We start from the raw sequence: 20,128 nt of genomic DNA, 5'->3' as shown, positions 1-20,128 counted from the left end.
TACAAAGTACTGGTCTAGCCATTCGACATAGGCTTCCCAGTCCTCACCCTCCGAGAACTTCTCCAGGATGCCCACAGTTTGCTGCATCTTTGCGTTGGATTCGTATACTCGTCGCCAGTTATTGTGTTCCTAACACAGATGAGACTGCACACAGGGAGGTTAAAGTAACAGTGACCGCAGTCTTTATTAAGACACTCCAGAGTGAGGAACAGGCCTTAGGGGCCGGCTTATATACAGTGCTCCCAAGGGATGCTGGGATCCCTTGGGACTTCAGGGGATGAGCTCCCTGGTGGCGGAACATGGGAGTGCATGCTTTACAGATACACAACAGAAACGTTACAAGGACACCCTCAAAGCTTCCCTGATAAAGTGCTACATTCCCACTGACACCTGGGAGTCTCTGGCCAAAGACCGCCCTAAGTGGAGAAAGTGCATCTGGGAGGGCATTGAGCATTTCGAGTCTCAACGCCGAGAGCGTGCAGAAATCGCGCTGGCAGCGGAAAGAGCGTGCGGCAAACCAGTCCCACCCACCCCTTCCCTCAACGACTATCTGTCCCACCTGTGACAGAGTCTGTGGCTCTCGTATTGGACTGTTCAGCCACCAAAGAACTCACTTCAGGAGTGGAAGCAAGTCTTCCTCGATTCCGAGGGACTGCCTATGATGATGATAGGGATGATGATCAAGGTCACCAAAAGCTTGGTCAAAGAGGTTGGTTTTAAAGCAGGTCTTAAAGAAGGAGGTGGAGGTGAGGTTGCAGAAAGGTTTAGGGATGGAATTCTAGAGCATAGGGAGTTGGAAGAATGCAGTGTTCTTGGAGGGAAGTAGTACTGGAGTAAGTTACAGAGATAGGGAAGGGCGAGGCCATAGGAGGAATTTAATTTAAGGCACTGGGAGACCGGGAGCCAATGTAGCTCGTCAAGCACCAAGGGTGATGGCGAACGGGGCCTGGTGTGGGATAGGGTATAGGCAGCAGAGTTTTGCAGGAAGAGATACTGTGGTGGTCCTTCAAGAGTAATACTATTAAAAGGAAAACTCATCAGAAAGGACAATTATAAATGGGCTTAAAATCATTACTACAGTGTAAATTCAGACATTCATAAAAGTAGCAGAAACAGTAGTATTCAAATACAAAAGGGACGAGTAATTAATAAACAAATGCTTTTGTTCAAAGAACGTCAAAGATGTGACACATAGCCACAAACTACTGAGTTCTCTGCTAATGACACAACATTAGTTCAGTAATAGCAGACCTATGTTTAATTTAGTGCAACCCTTTAAGAGACAGTCATTCAGTCAGAGCTCCCCTGCAACTAATTCCTTTCAGAGGTATAGAATTGAGGTTGCCTGTAGCAACGCAAAGTTGTTGCTGTGGCTAGAGTCCCCATTTGCTGCAAGGAGAGGAATGCTTTTCTAATCATGGTGATTTAGTATTTGTTCAGATAAAGATAACCAAAATGGCTCAGGTAAGCATTACTAGACCAGCTTCACATTTAGGATTGCCATCCAGGTTTCCTGAAGTACAACATCCTCTGTCGAGGCTGGGCAATCCTGAAACTATTTCAGTGCTGGGAGTTTCCAGGCTGTCGAGCAGAGGGCTGTGTAGTGAAAGGTCTGCTTCTCAGGAACTTGCAAATAATGGGATAGCATCAAAATTTAGTCACAACGCTTCAACCAGAAGGAGTGAATACAGGTCTGCTTTAGAAAATGCATTCAAAGAGCACAGAATGGATGAACTGGACAACTGGAGAAAGCTGGATCGTTGGATAAATCTCAGTAAGTGACAATATTCAATGCGTGTACAAGTAGGTACCTTGGGTTAAATGTGCACCATGGACTCGTAATATATAAAGAGATAAAGTGACTATGCTCAGTTGTGCCCTTTAAGTACCTTTGAATTATATACCATTTAGTAACAAGAAGAATGCATGAGGTGGATGGGATAATCTCTCAGAAAATATTAGTCAGGGAAGCATTGAAATTCAGATTGTAATGTCAAGTTTTCAAATTCTCCAGAGAGACATTGCTTCCTGCACATGGTGATTCCCCCCACTCACCTTTTTCTGAACTCCTGCACGGACCACTAGGAATGATCCATTTACAGAACAATTTTAAAATGAAATGCTGTCAAGATTCTCTGCTGGTGTTGGCTGATATTCCTCAGTCTGAGTTTAGCTGGCACTTCCTCTTCAACTAAATTAAGTAGGAACACCACAGTGCATTCAGGAATCTTAGAGTGGTCAGCAGTAGGTTGTGCTTTCTAGCATTAATTTTAGGGAGAGGGAATTTAATGCATTCACTATAATGGGAGCCTATAAACCAGACTCAATGGAGAAAGCAGCACTGCAGCATATAACTTTATTACCCACTCATTACAATCCCTCTGCACCTCTAGTTACCATCTCCTAAGTCTCTCTCAAAATATAAGTTAGGGGGTAGTTACAATAACATGTTTGTGTAGATACGAAACAGATTTGGCTGTATATCAACGTGGAAGGTCTCAGTATAACTTTGGTTTCAGAGAGCTGATATTCTGCGCCTGCAGTGCTAGCAAAGAACTTCAACCACCAAAAGCCGCTTATCGAAAATTGGGCAGATGCTACATACAATTATCCAACCATTAAAATTGAACTTATGTACACTGCTCCTGTATAGCACTGAGCATTAGTGTCCTAAAATACTGCATCACGGTATCACTCATATTATTCGAAAATGATAGTCTGCAATGAGTTGATAGTGCAAAATGTAATTGAATGTTACAATGTAGATTTGTACCTTAGTGTCATGAAGCAGTGGATTAGCTAGGAATGTAAATTTGAGTGGGCCCTAACTTAAGGTGGATGGTTCAATGATCAAGGGTTTGACACAATCGCAAACTATTTATATTGTCCCAGATTTTGTGGACTGTGATGAGGTAACGGCACTCACCGCTGACCTCAAAAAAAGCTGCCCACAAAAAGATTCAACAGGGTCTAGAGCATAGACTTCCTCATTTTTGATGTCAGTTTGAATTTGGCGCCTTCTACAGGAGACCTGTGGCAGCAGTCAGCAAGCAGGTTGAATATCCAATCAAATTGAAGAATTCTGACAGGCAGCAAAGCAGGAAGTAATTGCAGGGAATATGAATCACATTTAAATCATCGTACAGAAAGTTAAATAAAGAGGGACCTACACATGGGTTTAAGTGAGAAACATAAATATCAGAACAAAATCTTAACATATATATATTTTATTAAAAATGTTAAATATTCTTCTGACAGAATGAGACTCCACACTTGTAAAATTAGTTTTTCAAGGCCAGAGAGGTTGTTCAGCAGTAATTATGACTTTGTACACCGTTAAAAACTCAGTTACTCCTGATTGAACAAGGCTTAACTTTATCATTGCTCCTTATAGTGAGAATAGTGTGTAACTAACTGAATTTCACAACAAATCAGTGATTTCTAAATGATTCCATCTGGGAAGACTGCAACAACACACCCTGTGGAGAAGGAAAAGAAAGACTGGATTTATATAGCGCCTTTCACGGCCACCGGACGTCTCGAAGCACTTTATAGCCAATGAAGTACTGTTGTAACGTAGGAAACGCAGCAGCAATTTGCACACAAGCAAGCTCCCACAAACAGCATTGTGATATTGATCAGATAATCCGTTTTTGTTATGTTGATTGAGGGATAAATATTGACCAGGACACCAGGGATAACTCCCCTGCTCGTCGAAATAGTGCCGTGGGATCTTTTACGTTCACTTGACGACACCTCAAACAGCGCAACACTCCCTCAGTATTGCACTGGAGTGTCAGCCTAGATTTATGTGCTCGTCCCTGGAGTGGGACTTGAACCCACAACCTTCTGACCCAGAGGTGAGAGTGCTTCCCACTGAGCCACAGCTGACAAAGGAGAATATCACTGACAGCAACTTCCAGATTTACGCACATAACTGCGCATGTGGGGACCCCAGAAGTTGCTGTCAGTTTTACACAGTAATACGCTAGACTCCTCTACTGTTGCTGCATTTTGCCTGAGTGGTCTTTACACAAATTTGAGTGCACCTGGATGCTAATCTGGTGATTCACCCAGGCCCATCCATGGCTACTCCCCTGCGCAAAGGATTTAGCTCTTTCACATTGGGAAGGAAAGAAAAATTGGTGATTGAGTCACTATGAGCCATTTTTGTACATCTCTAATGGCTGCTGGCAGAGTGGTATTGGTTAATTGCCTATGCACCCTTTGGGTCAAGAATTAATCATTTACGGGTGGGGAGAGGGCAAATCTTGAAAGAAAAAGCAGATATTTTTCAAATGCTTGATGAAAATGACAACTAATTAAGGAAAAAACTGCACAAGAGAGTAACCATATATAGAAAGCTTAAAATTTAGAACAAAATTTAAATGTTATTGATCAGAAACTGCATGGATGGAATTGAGCTCATAAATCTGTAATTTTGTCACTTGTAAGTGATAACGATATGGATTTTTTGTTTATTAGAAAAACAGTGGGCCAACGACCCCAGAATGGCTGATCAGGACGTTGAGACAATTATCTCGTCAAGGCCTGGGACGCAGATGAGACTGCAAATTGATGAGGTGAGGGATCTGGTAGCTTTTTAAGATTATATACATTTAGTGTTCTGCTATTGCCTGATGTACAGGAAAGTTTACAGGCAATAACAAATGCAAATGTTGAATGATTGGGACAAACTGCAGTAAGATAAGCAATTAAAGCACAGTTTGAATTTTACTTTATAAAATCAAATGACTACACTGAATGTAGAATTTAGTCCTGGCCCATCAAATTTAGGCACAGATGTGCTTAAAGGAGCAGTAGGGAAAATATCTGGTCAGCATGGAACTGGCAAATGGGGATCAGAAAATTATGCAGATATCCATTTCACAAAATCCTCGTTCAAATAACACAACACTGAATCTTCTATCCAAGCTTCTAGGGTGACCCACAGTGTTTTTACATATTCTGTGTGACAGTGTCATGTTGATATGTGAAAATTATCTTAAAATGAGACTGGGTTCCAATGATTTGGAAGAGATTGCCACTGAAACAACAAGACAATGAGAGTCATAGGCAGGATGTGATAGATGAGACCTTCACCTAAATGCCTAAGGAGTCATGTGCAGAATGCAGTGGCCCAGTATACATTCACCAGCAGTGTCCTCGGCGCTAACTCAATTACCATGGATGCCCAACCTTGATCTGCTGTACTTCACTCCGCACTAATGAAGAAAGCTTTCTGGGCAGATTTCAAATCAGGTGCAAATCAAATTTAGTGCTGCAAAATTGATGAGAGCATGCGTCTAGTGTGTTTCACCCCAGTGTTACTGTTAGTGCGGTGCGAAAAAAAGTCAGAATTGAATTAAGAATGGTTCCAAAATATTACTTAATTTCAGAAAGATTGAGCATCATATTGATAATTACAACATCATTCAAACAGAGAACCTCTCACTGAAAACATCTGAGCTGCAAAAGGGATTCTTAAATTTAGGGATGTCACAAAGCACAAAACTTCAGTCACGTGGTATTTCAGTCAAGGATCTGACGTATAACGGAATCATTGTTTTTTTCTTTGAAGTGAACTGAAATCATCAGAAAAAAACAGGATTGATTCCAAGTTTCCTGCTGATTTTAATGATTTTTGCTGTTCAAATAAATTTCCTATTGAGCTGAACTGGTTACATATTCCTAATAGATGGAAGTGTTTCTAACGCTTTTGATACCTTTTAGAATATTTGTGACAATGTGACGATGAGCTGTGAATTAATGTGGTTCTTTATAACTATTCATTACATTACATTTTTTTTTCAGAATCTCAGACAGATTTTCTTTTCAATATGTGTTTAATATACTGTGCCCTTGTTGCATTTAATCATTTTTCCTTCCACACAAAATCTGATTCAGCCCCCACACTTGGTAAAGTTAATCCCATCTACTGAAAGATACAAAGGGAAGATGGCCATGGCAATGACAGCCCAGGATTTTCTATTTTTATTTCAGATTTACAGCCTTGTTGCATTTACTTCCAGGAGGGGTCACTGGGTATCGATCAAGAGCAGGGTCTCTAACTGATTTCTTTCCTCTCAGTAGCTTAGAATCACTGAGGCAAAAAGCAGCATTTACACTGCTGCCCCAGCTGAGATCAGGAAAGATGAAGGATTAAACCAGGGACCTCACTGCATAGCCCAGTACCACACCACGCTGCGCATTTAAGCACTTAAGCCATCAGGGGAGCGGATACCTTTTCTGTCAAATGGTGGAGGCTGGGCCTTTTCAACAGAGACCTCACTTTCAGGCTGGGCAATAGGCAGCTGTGTGGAATAGAGATCCCAGCTGTCCTTACCCAATGATGCAATGGTGCAGCTATCTTAAGGCATTCCATCTGGCTGGAAAGCTCTGAACAGCAGGTGGCTTCAAGTGACATGCATTCTTATGGTTCAAAGCCATGGTGACCTTCTGAATATGAAGCCAGTGCTATTATTAAGGCTGCATAACTGTCTCTACAGACAATGAAATATTATTTTAAACAATTTGGGACAGACAAAATGATGGCATGTTATGGGGGGGGGCCACAGGACTAACTATATATTGAAGACAAAGATCAATACATTCTTGGACATTAAGGGAATCAAGGGATATGGGTATAGTGCAGGAAGATGGAGTTGAACTAGAGGATCAGTCACAATCTTGTTGAATAGCTGAGCAAGTTCAAAAAGCCAAATGGCCTACTCCTGCTCCTATTTCTTGTGTTCTTATGTTCTTCCCTGGACAACATGGAACACTTCCCATACCTCGGGAGCCTCCTATCAACAAGAGCAGACATTGACGTTGAGATCCAACACCGCCTGCAGTGCGCCAGTGCAGCCTTTGGCCACCTGAGGAAAAGAGTGTTTGAAGACCAGGCCCTCAAAACTGTCACCAAGCTCATGGTCGTAGTAATACCTGCCCTCCTGTATGGCTCAGAGACGTGGACCATGTACAGTAGACACCTCAATTTGCTGGAGAAATGCCACCAACGATGTCTCCGCAAGACCCTACAAATCCCCTGGGAGGACAGATGCACCAACGTTGGCGTCTTCGTCCAGGCCAACATCCCCAGCATTGAAGCAATGACCATACTTGATCAGCTCCGCTGGGCAGGTCACCTAGTTTGCATGTCAGAGACGAGACTCCCAAAGCAAGCGCTCTACTCGGAACTTGTCCACACCAATGAGCCAAAGGCGGGCAGAGGAAACGTTACAAGGACACCCTCAAAGCCTCCCTGATAAAATGCGACATCCCCACTGACACCTGGGAGCCCCTGGCCAAAGACCGCCCTAAGTGGAGGAAGTGCATCGGGAGGGCGCCGAGCTCCTTGAGTCTCGTCGCCGAGAGCATGCAGAACTTATGCGCAGGAGCAGAAAGAGCGTGCGGCAAACCGGACTCTCCGCCTACCGTTTCCTTCAACCACTGTCTGTCCCACCTGTTAGAGACTGTGGTTCTCATATTGGACTGTACAGCCACCTAAGAACTCATGCTAAGAGTGGAAGCAAGTCTTCCTCGATTCTGAGGGACTGCCTATGGTGATGATGATCAGCTATTCTAGGAACAGATTGGTCATTTGCAACAATTTGCTTATTTTTACCAGGAATTTGCTTAAGTCAGGTTTGCATAGTCTGTACCTGAATGTGAATTCATATAAACTCAAAACAATTAACTGAACCTAATCAAAATGTGTTTTTTTTTACGTTCTGGGATGTGGATGTCTTTGTGGGCAAGGCCAGCATTTATTGTCCATCCCTAATTGCCTTTAAGAAGATGGTAGCGAGCTGCCTTCTTGAACCGCTGCAGTCCGTGTGGTGAAGGTATTCCCACAGTGCTGTTAGGGAGGTAGTTCCAGGATTTTTACCCAGCGACGATGAAGGTGATGGTGCTCCCATGCGCCTGCTCCCCTTGTTCTTCTAGGTGGTAAAGGTTGCGGATTTGGGAGGTGCTGCTGAAGAAGCTGTGGCAAGTACCATCTTATAGATGGTACACACTGCAGCCACGGTGCGCCGGTGGTGCAGGGAGTGAATGTTGAAGGTGGTAGATGGGGTGCCAATCAAACTGGCTACTTTGTCCTGGATATCGTTGAGCTACTTGAGTGTTGCTGACGCTGCACTCATCCAGGCAAGTGGAGAGTATTCCATCACACTCCTGACTTGTGCCTTGTAGATGGTGGAAAGGCATTAGGGATTCAGGAGGTGAGACACTCATAAGAACATAAGAAAATAAGAAATAGGAACAGAAGTAGACCATACGGCCCCTCGAGCCTGCTCCACCATTCAATAAGATCATGGCTGATCTGATCATGGACTCAGCTCCACTTCCCCGCCCGCTCCCCATAACCCCTTATCGTTTAAGAAACTGTCTATTTCTGTCAAATTTATTCAATGTCCCAGTTTCCACAGCTCTCTGAGGCAGCGAATTCCACAGATTTACAACCCTCTGAGAGAAGAAATTCCTCCTCATCTCTGTTTTAAATGGGCGGCCCCTTATTCTAAGATCTGGTCTCCCCCATCAGTGGAAACATCCTCTCCGCATCCACCCTGTAAAACCCCCTCATAATCTTATACGTTTCGATAAGATCACCTCTCATTCTTCTGAATTCCAAGGCGTAGAGGCCCAACCTACTCAACCTTTCCTCATAAGTCAACCCCCCAATCCCCGGAATTAATCTAGTGAACCTTCTCTGAACTGCCTCCAAAGCAAGTATATTCTTTTGTAATATGGAAACCAAAACTGCACGCAGTATTTCAGGTGTGGCCTCACCAATACCTTGTATAACTAGAGCAAGACTTCCCTGCTTTTATACTCCATCCCCTTTGCAATAAAGGCCAATATACCATTGGCCTTCCTGATCACTTGCTGTACCTGCATACTATCCTTCTGTGTTTCATGCACAATTACCCCCATGTCCCGCTGTACTGCGGCATTTTGCAATCTTTCTCCATTTAAATAATAACTTGCTCTTTGATTTTTTTCTGCCAAAGTGCATGACCTCACACTTTCCAACATTATACTCCATCTGCCAAATTTTTGCCCACTCACTTTGCCTGTCTATGTCCTTGTGCAGATTTTTTGTGTCCTCCTCACACATTGCTTTTCCTCCCATCTTTGTATCGTCAGTAAACTTGGCTACGTTACACTCAGTCCCTTCTTCCAAGTCGTTAATATAGATTGTAAATAGTTGGGGTCCCAGCACTGATCCCTGTGGCATCCCACTAATTACTGGTTGCCAACCAGAGAATGAACCATTTATCCCGACTCTCTGTTCTCTGTTAGTTAGCCAATCCTCTATCCACAGAATATCCAGCCTCTGACCTGCTCAAGTTGCCAGAGTATTTGTGGCTGGTCCAGTTAAGTTTCTGGTCAATGGTGACCCCTAGGATGTTGATGGTGGGGAATTTGGCAATGGTAATGCTGTTGAATATCAAGGGGACGTGGTTAGACTCTCGCTTGTTGGAGATGGTCATTGCCTGGCACTTGTGTGGTGCAAATGTTACTCGCCACTCATCAGCCCAAGCCTGAATGTTGTCCAGGTCTTGCTGCATGCAGGCATGGACTGCTTCATTTTCTGAGAAGTTGCGAATGGAACTGAACACTGTGCAATCATCAGTGAACATCCCCACTTCTGACCTTTTGATGGAGAATAGGTCATTGATGAAGCAGCTGAAGATGGTTGGGCCTAGGAACTCCCCTGAAGAACTACTGCAGTGATGTCCTGGGGCTAGGATGATTGACCTCCAACAACCACAACTATCTTCCTTTGTGCTAGGTATGACTCCAGTCAGTGGAGAGTTTTCCCCCTGATTCCCATTGACTTCAATTTTACTAATGATCCTTAATGCCACACTTGGTCAAATGCTGCCTTGATATCAAGGGCAGTCCCTGTCACCTTGGCTCAAAATAAAGCATTATAGATTTTAATGTTTATTGTTTTTAATCTAATTTGATAGCTAGAGTAAATGTTCCATTTTCAGGTATCCATTACAGCTCAAAAATATGAACAATTTTTCAACTGTTACTGATAAATCAACAAATTGCACATACATATTATCACGTGATTTACAACATGACCAGTCCTGAAAAGGACACTAAGGTTCTGGACTCTCTTATTTTATTTTGGAACAGCTTAAGCATTGTGCAGATCAAATGTTATACTGCTGATTATTTACTATATTACTTTGCCTCTGTGTAATCACATTCCTGTGAATAAGTTGTCTATTAGTTCCAGCCTGAATGGTACCATCTGATAATGTGGTGTTTTCTGCTTTTCAGTGTGGGCAGGAATACAGGGCCCAAATTTGCCCAGGAGTTGCTCCGTTTTTTTTGGAGCAACTTGATTTTTTTGAAGTATCTTAAAAATACCCATTCTGCACATTTAATTTGCGCCAGTGTAAGTGAGTTAGTTCGGAGTTTTTTTAAGTTTAGTTTTTTTTTCAAAAGGAGGCGTTACCAGCCACCTAAGTCTGTTTTGGCCATTTAAATCAGTTTGGACAGCTAATAGTTGCTCCAAGCTAACTTAGGCCAGCGTATGTGGCCACTTGTGGCCCGCACAGACAACCCTTGTGGAGAGTTAAGTAATCAGCGCACATAGCCAGAGATAGGTGGGGGTGGGGGGTGGGGGGGGAGGGAAGCGGAGAGGACCTGGCAAAGCACTAAACACCTTCACAACAACATTCAAGGAGCATAAAAACCATCAATAATACATTAAAATTAAATTTAAAAAAAATAAAACTTAAGTCCTACCTTCATAAATCGGCCCGGGAAGTCAGCGTTGGTGCAAGAGGCCACTCTATTGGGGATAGGTGCGGGTGGGTGGGACAGCTGGGGGGAGAGAGAGCGCAGGGATCTGGCCACACACAACACACAGCAGGCTGGGCTCACAGAACATGGAGGCTGCAGGAGTCAACTCAGAGGGACTGGTGGACTTCTCCTCCGAGAGACTGCTGGCTTCTCTCTCCGAGGGACTGGTGGAATCAGTTATTAAAGATGTAATAGCAAAGTACTTGGAACGCAGTGACAGGATCGGTCCAAGTCAGCATGGATTTATGAAAGGGAAATCATGCTTGACAAATCTTCTCGAATTTTTTGAGAATGTAACTAGTAGAGTGGACAAGGGAGAACCAGTGGATGTGGTGTATTTGGACTTTCAAAAGTCTTTTGACAAGGTCCACACAAGAGATTGGTGTGCAAAATTAAAGCACATGGTATTGAGGGTAATGTACTGACGTGGATAGAGAACTGATTGGCAGACAGGAAGCAAAGAGTAGGAATAAACAGGTCCTTTTCAGAATGGCAGGCAGTGACTAGTGGGGTGCTGCAAGGTTCAGTGCTGGGGCCCCAGCTATTTACAATATACATTAATGATTTAGATAAAGGAATTGAATGTAATATCTCCAAGTTTGCAGATGACATTAAGCTGAGTGGCAGTGTGAGCTGTGAGGAGGATGCTAAGAGGCTGCAGGGTGACTTGGACAGGTTTGGTGAGTGGGAAAATGCATGGCAGATGCAGTATAATGTGGATAAATGTGAGGTTATCCACTTTGGTGGCAAAAACAGGGAGGCGGAATATTATCTGATTGTGACAGATTAGGAAAAGGGGAGGTGCAACGAGACCAGGGTGTCATGGTACATCAGTCATTGAAAGTTGGCATGCAGGTACAGCAGGCGGTGAAGAAGGCAAATGACATGTTGGCCTTCATAGCTCGAGGATTTGAGTATAGGAGCAGGGAGGTCTTACTGCAGTTGTACAGGGCCTTGATGAGGCCACACCTTGAATATTGTCTACAGTTTTGGTCTCCTAATCTGAGGAAGGACATTCTTGCTATTGAGCGAGTGTAGCGAAGGTTCACCAGACTGATTCCCGGGATGGCAGGACTGACATATGTAGAAAGATTGGATAGACTAGGCTTATATTCATTGGAATTTAGAAGAATGAGAGGGGATCTCATAGAAACATATAAAATTCTGACAGGACTAGACAGGTTAGATGCAGGAAGAATGTTCCCGATGTTGGGGAAGTCCAGAACCAGGGGTCACAGTCTAAGGATAAGGGGTAAGCCATTTAGGACCGAGATGAGGAGAAACTTCTTCACTCAGAGAATTGTGAACCTGTGGAATTCTCTACCACAGAAAGTTGTTGAGGCCAGTTCGTTAGATATATTCAAAAGGGAGTTAGATGTGGCCCTTACGGCTAAAGGGATCAAGGGGTATGGAGAAAAAGTAGGAACGTGGTACTGAAGTTGCATGATCAGCCATGATCATATTGAATGGTGGTGCAGGCTCGAAGGGCCGAATGGCTTACTCCTGCACTTATTTTCTATGTTTCTATGTTTCTCTTCCAAGGGACTGGTGGACTTCTCCGCCGAGGGACTGGTGGACTTTTCCTCCGAGGGACCTCTGACTTCTCTTGTGAGGCCACTCAGCCTGGTATAGGGACAGGACATCGGGTCCCATGCTGCAGAGGAGCTACTGCGCATGCGCAAAACCTCCAGTGCGCATGCGTTGAGCTGCTGGCACTCTTTTGAGCGCAGGGCCCTAGCTCTGCCCCCTAATTGAATTGCCACGCTACGCCAAGCCACGGGAGAGGCCATAGAGTGGCCAGAATGCGGGGACAACTTTTTGGCGTCGTTTTATCCTAGGAAGTCGACGCATCTCACGTGAGTGCGCCGAAAAAATGGGTGGGCCAAATTTGGGCCCATTAAGTGGGCTTCAATGCTTAATACTGTTAAAAAGCATAACTGTAAGTCCTGTGTCATGGTATCACATTCATGGTATGTGAAAGATAGCAAATTTCAGATCAGAGGTGATGTGGGTTTGCTTATAGAGCTGTCTTTTCCTGTGAGCAAAAGTAAAGAGTGTTGGGAGAAAGTATATCACTGAATAAGGTTTACATGTGGCACTTTGTTGGATCTGATGTACTTCTCCTTATTGGTTTTCCAGCTTCAATATTTTCTGCATGAAAAAATCAGATCCGGTGGATTCTACACTCTAAAGCAGCTTTTCCAAGCAAATGACCCTACTGGCAGAGGTCATGTGACAAGGTGAAGCACAATGCCTTTTCTTTACTGTGATCTAAATTATTTTAAAACTTAGGCAAGCATTATTGTGGTATCATTTAAACAGTGCAAGTCAGGTTTCAGTTCATATAACTAAAGGTAAATTACTGGTGGTGTGGAGCCTCACTGGCTGCAAAGTCATAAAACAAAGGACTTGCATTTATATAGCGCCTTTCATGACCACTGGACATTTCATTACAGCTTATGAAGTATAGTCACTGTTGCAATGTGGGAAACGCAGCATCCAATTTGCACACACCAAGCTCCCACAAACAGCAATATGATAATGATCAGATAATCTGTTTTTGTTATGTAGATTGAGGGATAAATATTAGCCAGGATACCAGGGATAACTCCTCTGCTCTTCTTCTAAATAGTGCCATGAGATTTGTGCATCCACCTGAGAGAGCAGACGGGGCCTCGGTTTAACATCTCATCCGAAAGATGGCACCTCCGACAGTGCAGCACTCCCCCAGCACTGCACTGGAGTGTCAGCCTAGATTTATGTGCTCAAGTCCCTGGAGTGGGACTTGAACCCACAACCTTCTGACTCAGAAGCAAGTGTGCTACCCACTGAGCCATTCGCTGACACTTCATGCAATAAAATCAGATGTTGCCATTTGTGTGTCTAATACACAGTCCACTGCTTCTCATGGCAAACAAATTTGCCAGATTTCTGGAGACAAATAGCATGAACCTCAACACAACTTTCAGTTTTATTTAAATAGTTCTGCACTTTATGTTTTTTCGCCCTCAATAACACAGTACTGCCCTTCATTCCCACAAGAAGTGCTGTCTCTGTGGTAGAAGTTGTCTACAGGTTACCATCGATGACATGGCATAGTTCAGTGACAGCCACCCTTGTGAAATAGAGGCAGCAAAGACAGGCCTCATCTGCATTCCCCTGATAGTGCTGTCAGGATTTGTAAATATGAAACACGGATTCCCTGTTCGTCCTTGCCTTCTTAACAGGTGTAAATTGGGTGAATCTGATCAGTTATACTGAGGCCCTGCTGATTTTGCGCATTACATTCCTTTCCAGGGTCAAATAAATAGGAACAAGCCGCTTTCATCTGAAATGGGTGGGTGCTTCATTATGATGCTGAAGTGGGGGAGTGGAGAGGGAGTCATTTTATCTTGCATGTAATTTCCAATCATTAATGCATGCTAAGTGAAACGGAGGTCTCAGATATTCCTATAAGGCAGGTAAAAGGTACTGTATAGCAAGAAACTTCAGAGTGTAGTTTTGAGGCCATTTCTGTACTTTTGTTTTTACTGGCATTTAGGTTATTTAGGAGCTTTTGAGGACATTGTTTGCTGCTTCTATTTTTCCAACAGAGCTAATAATGGCAGCAATGTGTTTCCCAATGGGAATCCTCCTATATCTGAACTTTGTGAAGGGGGAAAAAAGCAGGAACAGGACAGAGCCCCTCATTCTTCCATTTCCCTTTAATTGTCTGCATCCTTCTAAATGTCACCTACTTTTGGTGTCGTTTTCTGGTCCCGTCACAAGGTTACTTCTTTTCACAAATCTAACTCTGCAGCTGGAGCTGTGAGTAATTATGATAATGATCTGACCACAGAAAATTGCATGCAATCAGCACATCACACTTTAGGTGAGCTTTGCACCTATTTATAACCTTTCAGGAGTAAACTGCACTTGTATCGGAAAATCAACGCTTGAACATCAGCAGCTATTTTACCATGGGGAGCCTCACAGCCAAGCTCGATCTTTTTCTCGAGCGGTGACCACCGGCTTGCGTATTCCCACAGAGATCACTGGACATTGATCAGGAGCAACATTTCCTGTCTGGATGTCCCGTTCAGGCCACTCGCCGGATTTTCAACGGACATAACCGTGCATGTGCGAAGATTTGAACGGGCCGCGCAGCCGGTTAAAGGGCCCATGCAGGCAGAAAAAAAAATAAGAGGGAACATTGATCAGGAGTGGGGTCTCTGGCTGAGGTTTTTACTTAGCCTGGAACATTGAGTCCATTTGTGGTGTTCCCATCAGCGAACTTGCTAACTAAGATCAACTGACAGAGCAAGGAATGACTAGGGTTTACAAGTACTGAGCAGATGATCAAAAAAAGTTAAATAAATATACTTTGTTAAATGCACACATTGGTGAAAGTTGAATTTTATACATACTAACCTTCAGCCAAATCACGTATGCTCCCCTTCAATTCTTTTTGGTATAGCATAGGATCCCCTCTGTCCCTTGCTCTAAGTCCAGGAATTGCCCCAAATATCCCTGTTCAATTCTTTGTACAGAGCTACACTCCTGCTCTGTATGATGACACATCAATGCATTTATCCACATTAAATTGTTTCTAAGGGGTTAGAGTAAGAAAGGTTCACATAAATTTATTGTGTTTTAGACACTCAGGGAATTCCTGCCTACTCCAAGATTTTTCAATGAGTAGAAAACATGCATCGGGACAGCAGTTGTTGGAAAGTTGCATCATTTGATAAAAATGCAGCAATTTGTGGATTAAAGAGATGTGCCTTGAGTTCTGATTCTCTGCAAATTGTTGGAATATTTGCCGTTGGCCTTGCCAAAGCCGATTAAAAGTCACATCTTGTCATGAGGCTCCCCATCGAATTTAATTAATTAATGACACGGTTTCAAATTATTCCTGCCGCAGCCACTTAAAGCTGGTAATTAATGTCGCAGAGGACACTTTTAATGATGTAAATTAAAAGACACTCAACCTTGAAGGCCCATAAAGGGACCAATGAAGTGGTGGAGTCTCACTCCAGCAGGTAGTGAATTGTTCCGAGAGGTTTTTTAAATACTTTTTATCAGTCTTGCCAGTATTTTTGTGCCAGTCTTGCCATCCACACTCCTGTTAGTGTCAGACAGAAATCATTTTCAGGATGCAAAGCTGACACTCTGAAGACGGTCGCTCATTCAAATGAAAATTAGATTGGTTTCTTTCAGAAAATAACTGAGTAATTTGAGAAATAATTTGTGGTCAGCGTAGAATGCTTGAGAGGAAAAAGTTGACTTAGGAACTATGGTTCTTAAACCTCTCCACCACTGGGAGGTTTTCCTCATGTCATTTCTGTGTCTGCTGTAGACTAATTGTTAGGGATTGATTGCTATGATTAGTCAACAACTCCATTATAATTTTTTAATGCGACTACCAGGATGATGGTAGACGAACTAGATAGACCTTGGTCTTTATTCGTCTATCAAGTCCTATGTTCCTATGAAAACAGTACAATGGTATATCTACTGGGTGTTCCGCTGCTCCTGATCATGCTGGTTCTATACTCCATGGTTCAAGAATGTTTGCACATTTCATACACCTACCATGCCATTCACACATTAACCTCTCAAGGACCAATACAACAATTGTCAAACACAACTGGGTTACAATGTCCTCCTCTTCTGCTTGTTCTTTTGAATACTTTTCTTTCTTTTCCTTTCTATCTCTTTTTATCTCTCTCTCTCTGCTTTAATCCACTCTTTTCCTTTCCCCCTCTTTATTCCCCTTTCAGTCATTTTGTTTGACCTTAATTCACCCTATTTCCTTCTCAGTTTTTCATTTTGTTTCCTTTTCTATCCTTTTCTTTCATTGGTCAAGGAGATAAACCATTGGGCATGACGTTCACAAGGTCTCAGATGTGACATTGACATCGCTGCGCCATTGTCAGGTCCAAGTCCCAGCACCACCAATAGCATGCGATGTCAGTGGTGAGCATGAAAAAACGTCAGATCCACCATTGCAGCAATTTCTGGCCCATCATATAATTATTTGAATAGGATAAATGTAACCAAACGCACAATAGTGGTTAGCTTAGTATAGAGATGTCTAATCCAGTGCAATTCACCGTTCTAGCTGAGAATGATTGTTTATGAACATAAACGGTTCAGCACATGATGGAACAATGTTTTTACTCATTTTTCTATGCTTCAGGGAAGTATTATTGACAGTTCTAACTAGATTTCTGAGACGATTCATTGCTACAAAGCAGTTCTATCATCTTTTGGTCAGGTATGTTCTAAAATATATTTTGAATGATTAAGTAGTACTCTAGATGTTGGACATATTCCATATAGGATACTCAATAGTGGGCTGTTGCATACTGGTTTTACTTCACTAGTGACTAGACAAGATTACTCAAATGAATTGCATAAATATTGATAATAAGTGGGATAAATTGTATATTTAACCACGTATTGTCATTTTTATTTGCATATAATCATGTTTGATACAAAATATGATGCCAGTATAATTAACTTTTTTTTTAACTTTATTAAACTTTATTTTAGTTTGGGTTGCTGGATATGTGGAATGTACCTTACTTACCATCTTAAAACTTCTGCTAGTGGGATTCAATTTAGAAATGATGAACGTCAACCATATATATTTCCATAATTTTCCATGGAGCCAATTTGATTTTTTTAAATCAATATTGGAATGTTAACCTCCATTTGGCATCTCCCATGAAGGGGGACACTCTTGGTGCTTTTAGTTTCCTCCCAACATGATGATTCTAAAATGTATTTGTTATATTTATGGTGAGAAAGTAGAAATAACAAATGTTGAAGAAATATCTTTTTTTGGGACAGTGACACAGGTCATTCTGCGAACTGCAGCTCAATGTGTTAATTTGTTGATTTGCGCCCTTTCTTTTGTTTACCTACCTTCCCTCCGATTCACACACTGCCTGATAAACATGCACAGCATTGCTAACCTACCCTCCAGGGCAAGCCTAGGATGTGAACATACGCCTTAATTGGAATTCAAATAGTAGTGTTCCTGTCCACTACATGACCCACTAATATATTGTTCAGCTCTTTTACTGATGAGTACAGTTCAATATTTATCAATTGTCTCATTACAGGCTTAGACTTAATGAAACGCCAGTCATTACATTTGAAAAATTTTATTCGCACTTCAAAGAGCAAGAGACCAAGGGTTATCCAGCTTGGATGGATCCTGTAAAAAGACCCCATGAAGGCAAAAGTATGAGTGCAACCCAAGTTCATATACAACTGAAAGCAATGGTTAGGGAGAGGTAACGTCTATGTCCTTATTGTTGTGTATGGAGAAAGAGTCAGACTGAACACTGTGAGCTCAAAGTAAAGTGTGACCGTAGTCTTTCATTGCAGGTCTCCAGAGTGCCTCTCCAACCTGTGAAGCCTCCTTAAATACGTGTGCTCCCAAGGGATTATGGGATCCCTTGGGACTCCAGGGGATGAGCCCTCTGGTGGCTGCACAGAGTAAATACAAGTATACATATATAACACTTACAACAAACAGAAAATGAAGCTTTTTAATGATTTGCTTTAAACTTGAAGAAAATATTTTTGTCTATTGCCTTCACTAAAAAGTATGCCTCATTAATGATCTCTACTTTTGGTGTTGTCTATTTTTAATTGGCAGTGGGATGTTTAATTGGTGTGTTTGTATAACTTTTATACCCAACAAGTGGTAAGACTGCATAACTATAACTTTGTCCAAGGGGTTCTGTAATATAAATGTATGCACCGTATTGTAAAGTGACCCAGCACAGCAATACAGGATGCTGAACTCACACCATGTGAAATCCTTAGGAACTGGACAGTGATGTTTACCAAATGGCATTTTGTCCCATGTTCATGCTGTTCGCCTCCTTCCTTTCTGTTCCTGCAATAGCTGCTGCAAGTCAAATAATTACTCAAATTCTACTTTCAGAAGTTAGTGTGAGCTTATTGGCAGCTAGAGGACAGGAATAATTGGATATATACAGAAACAAAGCCACAAATTGGTCCAGAGCATGTGATGGTATTCCACTCTGGGGGTCAATTGGATCATGCGTTCATAAACACGGTGGTTGTATTATTCAGAAAATGTTGCATCCATTGATCACACTGTAGAAATTCAGTATCATTGAAATAGCTTCCTAAGATATATGCACAAGCAAGCAATGTTGCTAAGCTTAATTAGTATTTTTGACGATGCAGTGTGATATGTCAATAAAGTATAAACACCCATTTTATAGAACATTCTTTCTTATAAAGAAGCAGAGACATTAAATGCATTGAATTCAAGCTCCAGTGGTGTTAAAACTTGATAGGGGCAGAGTCTGCTGGTTAGGTCATTCCTCTATTTACCTCGCTTTTTACCTACGGAGTTCTTTCTAAGCCCGGCATTTCTGAAGCCAAGAGGATGGGTGGCCTGCTCCAAGGCCTCTGTCAATGTCAGCGTTAAGCTGATTGTTAGCATGTGTGTAATGGGGCCATGCAATGATTCTCATTATGATGCACCAGGTCTCTGGACTACAGTGCAGCTCAGAAGGGAAATTCAGCAGTAATGAAAGGTCATACCTGCATCTCAGTTTGCTGTGTGTTTCAGCATCCTGTCACATTTTACTCTAATTTAAATAAATGTTTATTTTAATGTACAAATGTATAAATTTGCATAACACACCCATTTTGCCTTAATTCTAGGCCATTGGAACTCAGAGATCTTTTTACAAAGATGGATAATGGCAGAATGCTTCCAATCATGTTTCAAAATGTTTTGGATCAACTCGGAATAGAAATGGAACGTGAAGAATTCAGAAAACTGTTGAAAAGGTACAGAATATTATGAATGACTAATATTAATATGCAAATACTTCATAGCAAATGGTTTGATTGCATTATTGTGATTCCACAGGACTTAGCTAATTCTTCCCTCCAATGTGATTAAAGCCCAGAAATCCTTTACTCATCCCACCTCCAGGTATGACCCAGATGACCTTGGAATTATTAAAGCTGTCAGCTTAATGAGAGCATTGGGTTTCCAAACTAAAAGTGATCATGGAGAAGGATGGAAATCGGCCCCCTCAGCACTTGGCAAGATAACCAGATTCAGGTTAACAGAAGATCAGCCACGTATGTATAGATGCTTTCTCTATCCTTCATGAGACCACGGGGTAGATTTTAACTATCGGGCAGGTGATTGGTGGAGTGCGGTGGATGGTCGCCCAACATCGCTGACTGGAGGTCTAGTACATTTTGAGGGTCAGGTCTCATTAACAAATATGCAGTGGGCTGCGGGCAT

General features: G+C 42.3%; 1 protein-coding gene across 1 annotated transcript in view; it reads left to right on the top strand.

Moving 5' to 3' along the window:
- The first annotated feature begins 1,455 nt into the window (after window positions 1–1,455).
- LOC139255776 (EF-hand calcium-binding domain-containing protein 6-like) overlaps window positions 1,456–20,128 on the top strand; it is a 39,545-nt gene continuing 20,872 nt past the window's right edge. The window contains exons 1-7 of the mRNA XM_070873988.1: window positions 1,456–1,774; window positions 4,486–4,583; window positions 12,970–13,070; window positions 17,012–17,089; window positions 17,943–18,116; window positions 19,531–19,659; window positions 19,808–19,959. Coding sequence (XP_070730089.1) covers window positions 1,456–1,774; window positions 4,486–4,583; window positions 12,970–13,070; window positions 17,012–17,089; window positions 17,943–18,116; window positions 19,531–19,659; window positions 19,808–19,959 — 1,051 coding nt within the window. The remainder of the gene's footprint in view (window positions 1,775–4,485; window positions 4,584–12,969; window positions 13,071–17,011; window positions 17,090–17,942; window positions 18,117–19,530; window positions 19,660–19,807; window positions 19,960–20,128) is intronic.

The sequence above is a fragment of the Pristiophorus japonicus genome, chromosome 3 (assembly GCF_044704955.1).
Source record: "Pristiophorus japonicus isolate sPriJap1 chromosome 3, sPriJap1.hap1, whole genome shotgun sequence".
NCBI lineage: Eukaryota > Metazoa > Chordata > Chondrichthyes > Pristiophoridae > Pristiophorus > Pristiophorus japonicus.
The sequence above is the reverse complement of the archived record's forward strand: the minus strand, read 5'-3'. Positions and strand labels throughout refer to the sequence as shown.